General features: G+C 32.9%; 1 protein-coding gene across 1 annotated transcript; it reads right to left on the bottom strand.

Moving 5' to 3' along the window:
- Window positions 1-1464: 1464 nt before the first annotated feature.
- LOC107446414 (astacin-like metalloprotease toxin 5) lies at window positions 1465-14663 on the bottom strand. Its single transcript, XM_043056428.2, has 6 exons — window positions 14394-14663; window positions 11630-11700; window positions 9605-9692; window positions 7528-7636; window positions 5698-5873; window positions 1465-1743 (listed from the first exon to the last, which is right to left on the bottom strand). The coding sequence occupies exons 1-6, from the start codon at window positions 14455-14457 to the stop codon at window positions 1511-1513; spliced, it is 741 nt and encodes a 246-aa protein (XP_042912362.1). The 5' UTR covers window positions 14458-14663; the 3' UTR covers window positions 1465-1510.
- Window positions 14664-18419: the final 3756 nt, after the last annotated feature.

The following is an 18419-nucleotide window of genomic DNA, read 5'->3' as shown; positions in this document are numbered from 1 at the left end:
TGTAGCTTTAGGAGCAAAACTAATTTTAGATTTGAAATTAACACACCCGATTTAAGAAAGAACAAGTATTGGTATAAATGCAAAAAAAAAAAATTAATAAATAAATAAATTCTCCCTAGTGACATTTTTGGATATACAAGTTTTGTACGTTTCTGCTAAAGTTGTTCAGAGGTTGCGTATCTTATTTGTGCATTGCACATTACATTCAAAGAAATAACAAATGATTTATATGTTCTAAATAATGTAATATTAAGATTTTTTAAATATACCCACGTTTTCAATTATTTTGCGATTTTCATCCAAAAATTTTGTTAAATGCTATAAAACATAATAATCTTGAAAGATCAATTGGAATAGTTTGTCCTTCAGTTGTCATGAGGCATTACTAGGCTAAAATCACGTGTTGTGACTTTGCCATGTGATTTTTTATTGTGTGGTAGAAGGGAGAGATGTTGACTAACATATACACCGAAGAGCCATTACATTATGCCCACCCTCCATTTATAACAATGGGCTCTCCCAGGTTTTCACGGTTTCTGGCCCAGGAACAATGTTTTCATGGGGCACATTAGGATCCATAATCCTCATAGAACAATCCCTGACGTCTGTAAGCTACTTGAACATAGTTGCAGACCAGGTTCACCCATTCATGGCAACAATTTTCGAGGAACATTCCAGTGACTTTCAAGTCATGTCTTGGCCCCCAAATTCACCTGACCTTAATCCAATAGAGCATTTGTGGTCCTACTTGGAAAACCAAATTCGTGCTGCCACGCTACCCCCTCGCGATGTGAGGGAACTGGAGGACCAGTTGGTGAGCGCTTGGTACCAGATACCTCAGACTACCTATCAGCACCTTGTGGAATCAATGCCACCGCGGGTGCTAGCAGTTTTGAGGGCTGAAGGTGGTCCTACATGTTATTAACAGGGTGGTCATAATGTAATGGCTCTTCGGTGTATAATGGTTGTATCAATAATGATTGATATGATTTGAATAATTCACTTAAATAAAAATGGGAGGACATAAAAAATGTACGATTTTCGCATTCTGTTCAAGAAACTTAGATTAAGCCAGCAGTCAGATCATCAACAGAGGGCGTTACTTCATGTCAGTTTTATAGAACAGTAAATACTTGACTCAACGTCTCTTAAGCCTTTCCTTACGATGTTCCATGTTGTACGACCCCATGTGGTTCAAATGTACCAGCCATAACCAAAAGGCTAATTTGTTCTCAGACTACAACACGTTATTGTTGTTTCAAATGGTGGTTACCTGAAAATATTCTTTTATGCTTTGTAGCACCATCTGTTGCTGAATTTCTTAAACTAATTTCAAGATTTTGTGAGAATAACTAAATAATTTCTTAAGCAGAACACAGGAAACCTCCCATCTTCATCGTCTTTTTTTTGTATTTAATTCACGGTTCAAAGTGTCGGTTAATTTTGGGACAAGAAACACAAGTCTAGAGTTTTAAAGAATTTATTTTCCTTAGACGAATAGAATCGTATTTTAGGATTTGTTGCATTTGTATAGCATGTTGATCCGTTTGCTGTCGTTTTTGCTCATGCTATGTTTGGATACCACCTCTTGGAGGAACTTTCCTCCCTTTCCTTCCATCGTCTTCAGATTCTTACGATCTTTGGAGAAGGTATAGGAACCGTAGAGCATAATGGAATCATAATCAAATGCAGTCAATAGTTGATTGTTTTCTGGTTTCAACTTGAAAAATTGATCAGCTAAACCTAGAATAAAAGAATGGATATGAATATTCCCTTCTTTTAGGTGAATATACCAGCCAAAGGGATATCGACTACTTTGCTTTTCAGCATTGATTTTAATTCTAATTTGGTGATCAAACTGTAATCCGTGCTAACACTTTTTTTCATTCGAAAATCTTTAAATTTGGATCAAGTTTCACATTAAGTTATGCTTCTTACTACTAATAACTCTGATTGGTTGTGACGTAATAACCATTCTTAATTTCCAGAATCTACGGAAATATTTGAATAAAGTAAAAATTCCATGCGTATTAGGGTAAGCGAATTATTATTTAAGAAAGGAAAACAAAATAAGTTACAGAAGAATCACTATTAAATCACTGCAATCATTACACTTATCGTAAAAATTAGACCTCAACCGAATTTCCGAGGCATTAAACGTTAAAGATACCGATATTGTGGTTTGACCATCAACCATGTATTAGATACTATCATAAAAGTGAATTTTGATCAAGAAAAAAATTTTGGTCTCTTCTATTACGTGCTTTAAGGCATGCTTCCACTTCAGATAAAAAGGTTCGTAAACACTGCTTAAATAAATGACAAAATTGTAGTAAAACTATTTCCGTTTTGGGTTAATTTCTTTTAAACAAAAATTAATATGAGAAGCCTATACAGTTCTTCCTAGGATCAAATAATGAGCCATGTATTTGTAATATTATGAAAAAAAAATTTGATGTGAAAATGTATAAGATCCGATAAGATGAAGCAATCGATTGGCATTGCTCATACCACTAGTGGAAAACTGGTGATCGTGAGTTCGATCTTCTCAGCTTACGTTATACTGTCAGTTTCGAACGTAACATAAGCTGGAAATGAATAAAAATAAGCGGAATTATGATTTTCGTTGAACGGCAAAATAAAATCGCTCTAAACGTAGAAAATGCTTATTAGGGAAGCATGTTTCTTTATTAACTAAATTAATTATTTCATTGCCGACCGGCCTGTGTAGGGGGCAGGGAACTGTCCTTGTATCAGAAAGGTCCTGGGTTCGAATCCCGGGCAAGGCATGGATGTTTCTTTCTCTCTCTCTGTGTTCTATGTCCTTTCTGCTTTGTGTGTGAATGCGTGAGAATGTGACCCGCCCTATAAACGGGTTGTGATTGTGTCAATGGCGTGGCAGATGTCAAATTCCTGACCATAGATGGCGACACTAAAAAACAGGAACAATCGCACCTCCACTGCCTAAAACAGGCATACGACAAAAAAAATAAAAAAATTAAAACAAATTTTGATTTGAAAAGCGCGAAGGCCCATTATGTAATTTTTTATAAAAATGCACGTTATTTTCATAATTTATTCAATAAATTGTTTTTAGAAAAAAAATATAGGTAGGGGAGAGGAGGCTAGTGCAGACATGAGGGTAAAATGAACATCTTGAATAAAATTTTTTTATTTATTGGTCAAATTTCCTTTGAGAGATATCGTAAATTAGCAGCACTGCTGTCCATTTCCATGCGCATTTGTGTATAATCACATTGTGAATACACTTGTAGAAATTTATAAAAGAAGGTTTTTAAGGCTCAAATATAACTTTCAATTTTCTCTTTACTCTGTTATTAGCATATTTTATTTTCAGAAATTCAGCTAAAGATGATAATATATTATAAATTTTATCAGTTTTTTCTATTTTATTGTTGTTGTTGTTGTTAATTTACGTCGCACTAGAGCTGCACAATGGGCTATTGGCGACGGTCTGGGAAACATCCCGGAGGATGATCCGAAGACATGCCATCACAATTTTGATCCTCTGCAGAGGGGATGGCACCCCCGCTTCGGTAGCCCGACGACCTGCGCGCGAAGTCGAGCACTTTACGGTAGCACAGTTTAACGAGGACCAATACCGCACACCCTCGGTCCCTACGCAGACTGATCCAAGTGGGTCACCCACCCGCACACTGACCGCAGCCAGTGATGCTTGACTTCGGTGATCTGCTGGGAACCGTGTCTTAACGATCAGTCCACTGCGGGACTTTCTATTTTAATATTAACTTTTGCTTCATATAGTTTTAATCAATCAGCATTAGGGCAGAAGCAAACTTATATCTTCTTGGAGCATGGTGGTGGGGATAGTGCTTGTGAACATGCTTTAGATGGATTTTTTCCTTTATAAGTTGGCAGCTCTTTTTTTCAATTTTAAATCGCAATGATGTCAGATAGATTTAAATAAACTGAAACTTCTTGACAACACTAACTCAATAAGCCGATCACTGCTCTAGTGGACTACGGGACCTGTGGTTAAGGGTTCGAATCCCACCGTAGGTATGTAAGTAACTTTCTCTCTCGCTCACTGTGTTCTATGTCCTTTCTTCTGTTTGGCTGTGTGAATGTAACCCACCGGTGACGGGTTTGTGGTTGTATGATGTGGGGGATGCTATTCCACCAGCGTGGCTAAGCCACAAGTGCCCACTGGTTAACAGTAAGAGAGTAGCAATTTTGTCATTTCTGAGGCCAATGGGAACCCAAGTCAAAATTTTTGATGGTTTTCCATTGTTGGTCCAACATAATTTTTGGTAACCAACACAAGTAACCATCACCCCAAGGTAGGAATTCGGACAGATTTATGATGGTCCAACATAAGAATAGTAACTTGTTTTGATGGTTTGTTTATGTTGTACCATCAGAATTCTCCATCATATTTTCTTGGAAATCAAATGTTGGAACCATCATGAGCCACCATCATCCCAATATAGAAACTTGAGTCTATTTAAATAGACTCAAGTTTCCCGCCATTAATAAAAAAACTCAATGCTAGGTAACAATGAAAAAAGTATAGATATAGTTCTTTTAATAATGAATGTTTCATTTTTACCGAGGAAAAAAAACATTTCTTAAATCTCAAGAGAAGAAGTAGTTATCAAACTTCGACCGCCAGGCTTTTTGTAAAATTTGTAAGAAATGACCGCACTAGCCTCCTTTCCCCTACGTTAAAAAAAGAGAAATTGCCATTTATTTTTCATTGGCATTTTACTTCCAATAATTTCGTAAAGACCAACTGAAATATTAAACAAATAATGGGTTATTAATAGGATCCAGCCGGGATAGCCTCGTCGGTAGGGCGGTGGGCCCATGTCCGAGAGTTCGTGGGTTCGAACCCCGCCGGCCGAAGACTCCCCGTGTAGTAAAGTGACTGATGCACGTTAAATCTGTCGAGTCACAAAAGTCCTCAATGTTCCCATAACAAATCAACACCTTTGGAGGTACTGGATTGGAGATCGATCGTTCTCTGATTCAGGTCAAAATTACGATCTGTGGATGTATGAATGGGTCCGCCCTTTAAGCGGGTGTGACGTATGGTGTGGCAGAAGTCGAATTCTTGGCCATAGATGGCGCCACTGGAAAAAAAGAACAATCGCACCCCCTCTGCCTAAACAGGCATACGTCAACACAATAAGATCTAAATATAATTGCAGGTATCAAAAATATTAAAGAAGAAACTTTAAAAAGAGCCCTAATTCTCGGTACCAAAATAATGAAACATTTGGTTTCCAAAGGACACCATTTGGGACCCGTGATGCAGGCAATAAGAAATTTTCTAGGGCAATAAAATCTTTTCATAAGCAATAAGATGTTTCTACTTATTGAGTTCTTATTTATTAGCAATTAAATAAAATAACGAAGTACGTAAGTGGAAGCAATACTAAGGAACATTTTAATGCAAATTTAATGTTAAAAAAATTGGATTGTTAGTTGTTACTAAACAAGCCTTTCATATTTATGATCGAAAAAATATATAATTCAGTTTTCACATTTCTTAAACGCAACTTTTAAAGTAGTTGCTCAAAATATGAACATAAACCACTAACTTTTTCCGTAAAGTGATTATCACTTTCTTTTCATTTTATTAACTTTACGAACTCTAATATCCATATTAGAATAGAGCGATCAAAATAAAAAAATTTTAAAAAAAATCTGTACCTTCTTTGATATTGTCCCAGTAAATAACAAGGTAATCATCTCTATCAGATCGATTCTGTTCATGGTAGAATCCTATGGCGTGTATGAATTCGTGAACCACAGTTCCATGCCAGCCGCATCCTTGACCAAGAGAGAGAGGTTGTGCACCCCCTGTTCTTCCCACGTGAGAATAACATCTGAAATTCAATAAAAAAATTTAACGATTAATAACTAAAATTGAAAAAAAAAACAAATAAATGAATCAAAAATTTACATGAGAGTAAAAAATAAATATAATAGAAATTATGCTCAAAATTTAATAAATTTCTTAGTAAATAATTTTACCCACGGATTTAATAAATTTCTTTGTTAATTTATGCAATTTTTCCATGTGCAAATCCATGGCTAAAATTATTTACTAAAAAGATTTCTTTGTTAATTTATATAATTTTTCCATGTGCAAATCCATTTCGGGCAAATCCGTGGTTAAAATTATGTGCAAAACAGGCAATTCATGTTTCTCTTTTCTATTTTATATTTTTTTCTGAAATAAATATTTATTTTCTAAAATTATGTATGGCCAATTTCTTTAAATTATCCAGTATAATATTGCCTTGCGCACACCCATTTTCGGGCCCGACCTTGGTAAATAACAAATCAAACGCACTTCAGCAATGCAGTAAGAACGGTACTTTAAAACAAAATTCCTCTAGTTACGCTCAATTTGCGCTTTTGTTTTCATATTTTGCAATCAGGCAATCTTGTTACGAAAATATTTTAAATCATTCTTGAAAAATTACCCGTTCATGTAAGTACTACTAGTATGTAAGAATTCGCTACTCACTTTATGGATGGTGTTTTCAATGGAAATGTAAACAATAACAATCTCGAGCTCGGCACCTACTCTAGTTCCGGTTAAAAAGTTTGCAGCTGCTTACTACATGTTATTCTGATAGGCGATGTTTTCAAACGGATAATTTTGTTTTCAATAAAAGAAATAAATTAGATAATTTCTGAGCTCAAATCTGCCATATTTCATAAGATATTAATGTTAATATGTACTTCTGGTGAGTTTGAAGTGAAAATTTGTTTTAGTTTTTTAGAGATATATTGTTAAAAAAGGTGACATGGTTGCTAGATTTTGAATAACTCGCTTTTTTGGCAGTCCTGATATGGCGTCTTTCCATAAGTTTGTTACTGTTTGTACTTGTTGCAAGCTGTGCACCATCTTACGTTAGTGTTAACACTTTTAGCATTGTAAACACCAGTATTGTTAGCATTGTAAACACAAGTAATAAGTAATAAAATACATTGTTTGCAAGAATCTCAAAACGCAATGATGCCAAATGGCTTTAAAATACAACGGAAACAGTAACCCGGAAATTTAGGCGGTACCGAGCTTGCAGCGTTCCCTAGTGTAGAAAACACCATCCATAGATTATGTTTGATGTTTTATTCTGTTTTTTATTTTTATTTTTATTTTCTGTTTTTACGTGTTAATTTTACCTATTGTGTGCCATTTTATTTGTTGTAATTTTCGTAAAAAATTGTTTGAGTGCTCCTTACACTATTGCATTTATATATTTTGCTTTGGCTATATTGATACAATATCAGAAAGCGCTCCTTTTTGCGGATATAATCGTGTGGGCTGATGAAAAGATTAGATCTTTTATTTTCCGGATTTTGCAAAAAATTCTATCCTTTTTTTCCCCAGTTGTTTGTTTTTTTTTTTTATTTTATTATTATTTTTCTTTTCCCCCATTTTTTCATATGTCTGTAATTTTCCTTTGTTTTATCTTCATTTTGGATTTTGTCTATTCATAACATTCAGAGGTTTAACATAAAACTCACCCTTGACCAGGAAAAATTCGCAAGTAGTCTTTCTCGTCTGTTCTTTCTTTAAATCGGATGCATGTAGTTTTTTCAATGTGCGTTCTAGCTGCCCATAAAGTACTACTAACTAAAAATTTCAAGAGAAATATAAGATGTTAAATATGCCGTATTCTTTAAAAAAAGAATTCTCATATATTTGTGTGAATATGAATATCTTTAAGCACTGAGGTAAACAAAAGTAATAAAATCATTTTTTTTAAATTTTTATTTCTGTAAGTTTATGTACAAAGACATGCTAAAATCATCTATAAGCCAAGAACCTTTCTTCCAGGTCATTAAATGAAACTTCTTTTTCAGGTCTGTTCATTTCTGAAGCTGAAACAGTTCTGAACTGAACTGAATTTAATACCATTACCATTAATACTCAAAACCAGAGCCATTACCCATCATTACCATTAAAATTCATAACCAGAACCATTACCCATTATTACCATTAAAACTCATAACCAGAACCATTACCACGGCTCCAGAACTTGCAAATCTTGTTATCAAGACTTCTGGAAGACTCTAATCTTTGCACTAGCATAGACACGACAACATCAACATTACCCATCATTACCATTAAAACTCAAAACCAGAGCCATTACCCATCATTACCATTAAAATTCATAACCAGAACCATTACCCATCATTACCATTAAAACTCATAATCANCATTACCCATCATTACCATTAAAACTCATAACCAGAACCATTACCCATCACTACCATTAAAACTCATAACCAGAACCATTACCATAACCATTATCATAACCACAACCATAACAAGGTTTGCAAGTTCTGGAGCCGTAAGCTCCAGAACTTGCAAACCTTGTTATCAAGACTTCTGGAGGACTCTAATCTTTACACTAGCATAGACACGACAACAACAACATTACCCATCATTACCATTAAAACTCATAACCAGAACCATTACCCATCACTACCATTAAAACTCATAACCAGAACCATTACGCATCATTACCATTAAAACTCATAACCAGAACCATTACACATCATTACCATTAAAACGTTTCGGTGTTTATAATAAGGAAGTGAAAAAGAAAATTGAAATAAAAAAGCGACCTCTTTTTTTTTCTGAAAAAACTGAAGGGACATCCATGAAAATTAGAAAACGTCATTAAGAAGATGAAATTCTTCTTCACCCAACTTTCATGAAGTCTTCGCTGCGAAGAAACATCTCGCAGCTATGAAAAAGAGTTTCATTCTCATAAATCAAGACAATGCTTTTAAAATAGAAAGTGGTAACTAGTACGTGAGGAAAACTATTATAAGCTACTAATTTTCTCTCACAATAGAATTTTTCCCTCTGCAGGATCAGCATGTATGAAGAAGAGGGCTTTTCAACATTAATATTTTTAAAATTATTACACATATTAAATTAAAAATTCTGAGCATTTAAGAAAAATATACATAGTTATTGTTTACAGTTACAAATATTTGTCTCAAAGTTTTTTTGTGGCACCATTAAATACTTTTAGTATTCTGTAAATAAGCTCTTTTGCTCGTACATTTTGATTTTTAACTATGCCAATGGTTTCTAATGGCTGCACAAACGCTTTCTTTAAGCTTTTACCATCGATAGTTTTTAAACAATGTCTTTGACACTGGAATCGCGTGGATAAGGCGCGAAATCTTGGTGGCCGTGTGATTTAGCTTAAATTTCTTGTTACCGTATACCCCAAGACATTGTTTACATACTATCAATGCCCAAAATATCGTATGAATTTACACGAATATGCAACGTAAGGAAGTTTTGATAGTATAAAACTACAAAGTGTGTTGAGCGAATTTAACTACAGATTTAATACTTGTCGTTTTACTAAATGGTCATACAAAAACCATTTGAAATTGAAAAAAAATATGTATGTTTTTCTTTTCAATTTTATGCACCACTTATTGTATACTAACAACGTTTCATTATTATATATGTGTAACCGTTTCAAATACTACCTGGAATAATGAATAGTAGACAACAAGTAAATATTTCGTACAGGAAAAATACTTGTCATAGAAGGAAAAAAAAATTTCTTACAGACTGTCTTTTTAAGACCTGGATCTTCAACATAAGGAACAACTCCGTTTGGCCATAGTTGCTGAGGATGGATTGTTGCACTTCGATCCTAGAATAGGTAGAAAAACTTTAATTTATTCATTTAACATGCAGTATCTTCGATAGGAGAAAAGTTTTACAACGCTATTTTGGCATTTTTTTTATATATTTTATGCATAAACTATAGTTAATAAATATCGATAATTATTGAATACGATATAGTGAGTATTGATGCATTTTATTTGGGTACCGAAAATAGCGACCTGTGCAAAACTCAGAAAAATTAATTGAATTGGAAAAGTATTGCCATTCATTGTTAAATATATTTTTTTTTGCAATATATTGCGATAAAATTCGTACTTTTCAGTTGAGCAATATTGTGTTGAAGGCAACTCAGAAAAGCAGTAGCCCAAAGTTTATTTATGATGATTTTGACAATTAATATGCTACCGTAAATGACCAAAATCACGAGAATGTCGATTGTCACCGGTGAATGTCAGCAATTACATAGTCGCTTTGGTGAATGTCCGAAATATTTGTTACATTAGATCTGATATTGATTTATTCGCTGATATTATTATATTTATTCGTAATTTTAATATCTGCTGACGATAGCTTAGGAGAAACATCAGTGTTCGGATCAGTGTTCATACTGGGCAGTGGCACTTAACCTTAAAATAACATCAGTGCCGGGCAGTGGCACTTAACTAGACCTAGAATATACTTCTGACATTTACCAAAGCGACTATGTTATTGCCAACATGAAAGGAAACTGAACACAACACAGATAAGAAACATGTGAATAAAGTGCCAATCATTGATTTTGAGGAATGCTATTGCCATTATCCACCTTTGTTAGAAATAACAGATGGTCAAATAAGTAAAATAGTTAAATAAAGTTATTAAAATTTTTAAGTTTATTTTAATTTGTTTGGTACAGAATAATATTGTTTAGATGCATAAATATAGTACATAATATGTATTAATAGTACGTAATCAATTGTTTTCCTCATGTATCGGATAAGATGAAATCTAGTTAACATTAATAATTATGATAGTCCGGCCAATTTCTCGTTATCAAGATACGACTGTATAGATCAGGGATGGGAAAACTGCGGCTCGCGGGCCAACTCTGGGCCGTCGGAAGGTTTTATCCGGCCCCGCGGATAGAATTTTAACTTGCCGATCCATGGCGAATATAAACAAGATACATTATACATCCATTATTTTGTCTACTTTGTTTAAAACTATTTTTGTTCTTTCTTTTTTAACTAAGTACTGATGACGTTTTTACTTTCTCTATTGGTAGAATTGATGGAAATAGTTAGCACAGACAGCTTCAATTGGCAAAATCTTGAAAGCAGAAGTTCTTTATAGAATAGCTCCCAACTTTATAGAATAGCTTATAGAATAGCAGATTAGCTCCAACGAGCCTTTGTCTTTCTCGAGGATCAGATATGGAATTTAACTTAGGTGAATTGTGCTTTACATGTGACAGACAGAAGCTCCAACGAGCGGATTTTACTGCCGTTGCGAGTTCTAACATTATTTATTGCATATGGAAAGATTGCACACTATTGTTGTTTCTAAACATGCCAAAGTGTGAGTTTTGCAAATCATTACCAAAAGCTAGTTTCCAAAATTTGATATCTCTTGCTTCATCTTATATATGTGAACAAGTGTTTTCAACTTCGAACCTTAGAAAAAATCATTTCAGAAGTAGACTAACAGACAAGCATTTAGTCTTGTTCCTTAAAACTGCGCACATCTCACTTCGAACCTCAATATAAGGAACATCTTAAAATGAAATCGCAATTTTATCCATCACATTAAATATTTAAATTAAAACTTGTATATCGTTTTTTTATTTATTTTAGAACTTTTTACTTGGCCCACCAAACTTTTTTTTCTCGATTTTTTTACCACGACCAAAAAAGTTTGCCCATCCCTGGTATAGATAAATATAAATATATAGATAAATTTATTTTAAAAATACACATTTCTTACAAAATCAGAAACACCAATAATATCCCCTCCTAATAAATCCGGATTTTCCAGTGGCAAGTCTCCAATATAAACTAAAAAAGAAAGAATATTAAAGAATGTAGTATTATCTACTAATGCAATAAATTTGGTTTCAGAGTAAATCAACCAGAATCACTCCACAATTTATCGCCAATCGAAACCAAACTTATTTCATTATTCCACGCAGCGAGTTTTATTCTCACAATAAATTTGATAAGACTTATATATCCCTTCTTGCTAAACTCACCTAACTATATTTCGAATAAATAATTAAAAGAATTCTTCTAAATGCAGAATTATAAAATTTGGAGTCCTTTATTCTGACCTAAACTCGTAATCAAACCTGAACAAAAAGATAAGAAAACGCTGAAAAAAGAGCATCGTATCAAAGGAAGTAAAAATATTGGTAGTACACTAGAGTATTTTTTTTTTTTTTAATTCTGTTTAATCTAGTTAGAGACGTATCTCTGGCTGATTTCCGTTAATAAAACGCCTCTCTTCCTTGTGCTAATTATGAAGCATAATTAAAACTAATACATACTAATAAAGCGCAAATTGATTACCATAATTGAAATAAAAAATTTGAAATATGTTTGTTTATATATATGAGATGTTTTCTTTTAACCATTCATTTCTTCGTAACTTTAAGCTTATTTCGCTACAATGTCTTATTGCCAATGAGGGGAAAGAAATTTCATGGGTTTTATGACAATATATGTGTTAGTTTTCTATATACATATATTAAAAAAAAATGAATGTCTGTCTGTCTGGGGATGTGTGGGTGTGTGTGCCTTTTATAGAGTCCTAAACCTTCGTATTCATTTCTTCGTAACTTTAAGCTTATTTCGCTACAATGTCTTATTGCCAATGAGGGGAAAGAAATTTCATGGGTTTTATGAAAATATATGTGTTAGTTTTCTATATACATATATTAAAAAAAAATGAATGTCTGTCTGTCTGGGGATGTGTGGGTGTGTGTGTTTTTTATAGAGTCCTAAACCTTCCAGCCGAAATCGATGAAACTTGTCATACAGATAGTTTGAATCACGAGGAAGGTCTCTGTCGACATTAAAACATTCTACGAGGAACCGTTTGACCAGGATGAGCGGAAAATGAAAGTGATTTTTCTGATTAGTTAAACGTTAACCATTGTTTTAAATTTAATTGCAGAATAATTATAAGGAGGTGGGACTAATAATTCTTTGCTTTATTTTATTTACCTCAGCCTATTTTGAAATAAAAGTTATGCAAGCATACTAAAAACTGACGTGATTAGTTATGTTAAGATTTAAGCGATGGCAAAAAAGCAAAAAAAAAGTTCTGTTATATTAAACAAACCCATATTGGTGCAACCACTATTTATTATTTTCTCTGATTCATTAATTCACCTAAAAACTTTACTTACCTGGTTCTTTCATCAAGCTCATTAATTGCGTCGTCATATGCTTTTCAGTTTTGAACATGATTTCGTAGTGTTTACCAATTCTGATTTATTTACTCTTTGCTTATATTTTATTCAACCCGTGCGAAGAACGGGCATTTAACTGGTATTTTATAAAATATAGATTATTTTGTTTCTTATTTAAAGGGGGGGAAAATAGCAAAAAATATGTTTTAAAGCAAACAAAATAGATATGGTTTGCCATTTTTTGTAATCGCAACCTTAACAAGTTTTCTGTAAGAATTAATTTATTGTGTATTCATTGAGTTGTAAAAGTTAGCATCATATTTATAAATAATTTCAGATTCGAAAAGATGGTAAATAAAATTGTTTGAAATGTTTTTCATGTCTTGAATCACGAAGAGAAACGAATGGAATTGCAACATTTTTTAATTATTTCCTCAACTTGTTTAAAACATACAAAGTCCTTACATCGTGACATTAGAAATAATGCACTAAATTATTACCAAAAAAGTGTTTTTCCATAGTCGAATAAGTTTGTTACAAAATAGTGATAAATCACGCACGCTTATGTGTTTGTGGAAATTATAAAAAAGGAAATACAAAACTTTCAGTAAATACAAATATTTGTTGACTGAAGAAATTAAATTATAAGTAAATTGCACACCCATCCTTTTATTTTTGTATCCCTTAAAAATTTTATTTTCTGAAATCTTCTGGTAGTGTAATAAAGAACTTTTTTTCCTGAATTTTGATTTATTCCATTGTCAGGATAAAATTTATTCCATAAATATGCTATTAAATATTATACATATATATAGTGATATTAAAATAATAACATAACACTATGCCTTCCTTAAATTCGTTGAGATGAAATGCCTTTTTTTAAAACAATCTGTTTGATCAAAGAAGTTCAGGAAAATTTTAATCTCATTTTTGTCAGCATAAATATTTCAAAATAATAATGTTTTTTCAACAAACCCTTCAACTTGTAAATAGTAACTCAGTAATATTATCTAAAAAAATATATAAGGCATTTTTGATCTAAGAATTTATATCAGGAAAACTTTGTCTCATTTTCATCAGCATAAATATTTTAAAAAAATAATAATGTTTTTTCTACAAGCCCTTCAACTTGTAAATAGTAACTCAGTAATATTATCTAAAAAAAATATATAAAGCATTTTTGATCTAAGAAGTTATATCAGGAAAATTTTAATCTCATTTTTGTCAGCACAAATATTTAAAAATAATAATGGTTTTTCAATAAACCCTTCAACTTGTAAATAGTAACACAGTAATATTATCTAAAAAGATATAAATAATCTATCTGAAAGATATTACCAGGTATAGCTAAACTGCCCCAGAATAAAAATCCAAAAAACGATGCAATTGCTAACAGATCCATTACGCTCGATAGTTAAACGAAAAATAAAATCAAAGCATTAAGTACAACAATGTTTTTTTTTATTCTATCGTATCTTGAAAATATATCTTACATGTGCTGTGATTCCATGAGATTATTTGCTTCTTAATACCATATGTTGAACCCTTTCCTTCGGTGAATTGCAACAAAAATTTCGATTTTCGCTATTTTATTACTGATAATTTAAAATATAATGAAAATATAAAAACAATAGAACAGATTGTAGTTCACACCATTTCTTATAGATAAACCTGCACTGTTGTTATTATGTTCTTGATTTCGTTTGATTTCTAAATTAAGAATTTAGGAGGAAAGTTTTTTTTTATTTTATTATTATTATCAGAATAATATAATTCTATTTCTCAAATTTGTTATAACAATATACTTTCAATTTTAAATATTATTTCAAACATATTTTTCGACAATGTCAACCTTCTATGAAAAGGTACCCCACCGTAGAATCGAGTTAACATGTCTTATATATTAGTGAATTAGAATTATATATTTTGTAGTGGTAGATATACATTACAGTGCTCCCCCACCAGAATTATATCTGTGATAGAATTCGATGAACGGATACCACTAGTTGATTCATTGCTGTTTTGTGAAAAACCGGGAGAGCTGTATTAAGATCACCGTACTTTTTGAGTGCTGCTCGTGAGAGCTGAATTAAGTTTACGATCGTGGTCGCTCTTGTGTTGCCTTTAGCAGTCGAGTGTATGCGTTGTGTGTTATCAAGACTGAGATGTGACAGCGTGAAGAGGACAATGTCGCAGTCACAAGTAGCAAGTCAACTGTTAAATACGTACCATCCATCGAAGTAGGCTTGTTTTACATCGTAGTGGGCGTTTCTGATAAGGTAGGCGTGTTCACATCACGTCCGGATCACCAATATGGGAATGTATTTTTCGACCATGCCAACCTTCATCTATGAAAAGGACTTGAAGAACTTGGCTTAGATTAATTTAAATTAAACTGCAGACGATTTTTTTCCAATATTTTAATGATAACATCAGTGGCGTTTGCTACCTTATAGCTCTTGTTCACAAAAATAAAAGTTCTTTGCACGTTGTTTTATATTAATTATTTTTTTTTTCGTTTCATCAAATAAATTTAATACAGTAGAGCGCCGATTATCTGAACCCTTATTATACGAACGTCCAATTATCCGAACCGTGTCCAAATTCGCTTTTTTTTTGTTGTTTAAAGTTTAGAATACTTTTTAACTTATCCACAATTTTTGTAAATTTAGAAGAATAAATAATATCCACTACATCTGAAGACTATAATTAATTTGCAACCTTTTTCAGCAGTTTTCTTATAGTAGCCAATACATACATGTATTGTTATACAGTTAAACCTACATACTCTTTTAGCCCTCTTCAACTGAAAAATATCTTCCAAGAATGCACGCTTCAATTTGACAGTCTACAATGGTTGAAATGGGGAAGGAGTTTATGAATAGATATGTGCTGAAGTCCTACAATTGGAGGATGGGTACTTGTCACTTATGGTTAATGATTAGTGATTACGGTGATTGGAATCTTAAATCTTGGAATAAAATTGTGTCGAGACACTGAAAACGAGCCAGAATTTCAAATTTTAAATAATGATGAAATTGTTGCAATTTTGAATGAAAATCGGAACTCCACAGACGAAGAGGAAGAAGTAGGTGATTAAATTCAAGATAGTGGACCTACTCATACAGAAGCATGCAATTCATTAGATATTGCAATGAATTGGCTAAAACGTCAAAAGGATGTTGATCCAGTTCAGTTGATTTATTTAAAAAGAATAAGGGATATGGCTGCTCAAAAAAGAACATCTTTATTGAAACAAAAGTCTTTTGCAATGTAAAATAGAGAAAAATATGGTAAAATCAGTAATTGATTAAAAAAATTTGTAAAAAGCTGAAATATGATAAAAATAATTCAAAATGAAAAAAAAAGTTTAAAAAAAAATTAAAAATAATTACAAATTGAAAAAAAAACAACTTTTAAACATGCCAGAGCTATTTTAGATAGTATTGCCAGTCCTAAGCCTAGAAAAAGTTTGAAGGGAAGTTAGTGCATAGATAATAATCATTTAAACTAGATTTTAAACATCTTTCCAACTATCCGAACTTTTCATTATCCGAACCACATTCGGTCCCGAGCAGTTCGGATAATCAGCACTCTACTGTACTTTAATGTGAACGTGGTGACAAAAATGGTCTACATTACCAAATTAGAATTTCTAAAATTGTATGAAGCCACGTGTTTATTTTTCTTATAGTTATGCTTTAAAAAGGTGACTCTATTAGACTAAATAATTTACAATTAACGATTTTTGAAATAAAAATGCATGTATAAATTATGTACCGAAGAGCAAAACTAATGGAGAAATAGTACTAATTCGTTTGGAATAAACGTAAAATTTGTCATTCTATTATCGAAGCCAACTTCAACGATTCTTTGTTAATTACGGTAATAGGTATTACAGTACATCAAAAAAGAATCTGAACAATTTACCAGCTTAAGAAAAACTCATTTTGAAATCTCGTCGACCGACTCTCAAAGTCGAGCTTCAGACCCTGAAAAGTGATTTCCAAACTTTTTTGAAAATTTAAAAATCCATACATAAAACGATAAATTAAACTTTTTACTCCTATCGGATCGTGTACCTCTCCTCTCAACTATATCCGGGAGTTGTGTTTTTTTTTACACGTAAAGAAATTATTTTTTTTTGTATTTTGTATTTTTTGAAATTATTTTTTTTTGTATTTTTGTATTTTTTTTTGTTTTTTTGTATTTTTTAATTAAACAAAAATAATAAATTGTGAGATGGATACCTCTTCGTAAATTTTTTTTTTTTGCCATTGCGTCTAAGACGTCTCATCGAGTAAAGACGTAAAAGCTTCTCTTGGTCTGAAATCAACATGAGTCTGAAAGCGCCTTCGTCAAGTCCGAAAGCCCCTTTGGAAGAGAGAGTGAAGGGGTCATACAAAAATTGGAAGCGTAAGACCATCCAATGTCCATTTTGTGAAGAAAAAATAACATTGGACGAGTACAGGAAGATTCATGCCTAATCCAAACATGGTTTAGATGGAAAAAAACGAATGCATTTTTTGTGGAATATACAAATTTCCAAATTCAAAAGCCGATTACGTCCACTTTGAAAAATGCTTTGCACCATTCCGAAAACAAAATAAACAAAATCGAAAAAACAAAAAAATGCCACAACACGACTGCTGAGACTAGTCCTGCATCTGGTACCGCAAGTTTCGAAGCTGGAACCAGTGCTGCAAGTTCTGCTTACAGGTTATGTCCGTGCGTTTATTTTAATCCCTGGTCTCTTTATCGTCGTCTCAACCATCGAGAGATTGACAAAGATTTACAAGAGATTGGATTTTACGATGACTATCCTGAGGATTTTCAAGACTTGAATGACATTGGTTCGATGCCGAATTTAATGAAGAATGCGGCTTGGGACGAGAGGCTTCTGCTCTTTTTCGAATCTTTTTTTCCAATGCATGGACGTTCTTCACGTGTTTGTTCGATCTTACGCCTTTAATTGCTCCAAGACGAAAATGTCCGCCTTTGATTCCAGTCAGCTGGTGGTTTTGTCCTTTTGGTGCCTCTGCGACGGCTGCAATAATCTTAAAAAGGATGGCACTCTTGAAAAACAAAATACAATAGCTTGCAATAAATTACATCGCCACATGATTGTGGCCGTTCGTGATAGAGCCGCCTATCTGAAAGTTTGGATGTCGGTCTACGTGCATAGTGCCAATACCGTTTACTACGTATCCTTTGAAAACTCTCAACGTTTTGAATCACAACTGGGACGAGGCGGACATTTCTACATCAATCGCCCGTTACACGACGATGATGCAATCGTGTCCATGGCTAGCTTGTGGCCCAAAGGCCATGGCTAGATTCAAGAGACGCATTCTAAGAAATTTT

This window comes from Parasteatoda tepidariorum, chromosome 4 (assembly GCF_043381705.1).
Source record: "Parasteatoda tepidariorum isolate YZ-2023 chromosome 4, CAS_Ptep_4.0, whole genome shotgun sequence".
Taxonomy (NCBI): Eukaryota; Metazoa; Arthropoda; class Arachnida; order Araneae; family Theridiidae; genus Parasteatoda; species Parasteatoda tepidariorum.
This window is presented reverse-complemented; position numbering and strand designations above follow the sequence as displayed.

What these genes read in the sequence shown, in the direction of transcription:
- LOC107446414 (XM_043056428.2), bottom strand. Translation starts at nt 14,457, where the DNA reads ATGGATCTGTTAGCAATTGCATCGTTTTTTGGATTTTTATTCTGGGGC. An exon ending in TTATTGGTGTTTCTGATTTT is followed by an intron (nt 9,693 to 11,629) that starts GTAAGAAATGTG and finishes TACCTATTCTAG; the next exon opens with GATCGAAGTGCAACAATCCA. An exon ending in CTGGGACAATATCAAAGAAG is followed by an intron (nt 1,744 to 5,697) that starts GTACAGATTTTT and finishes CTTTTATTCTAG; the next exon opens with GTTTAGCTGATCAATTTTTC.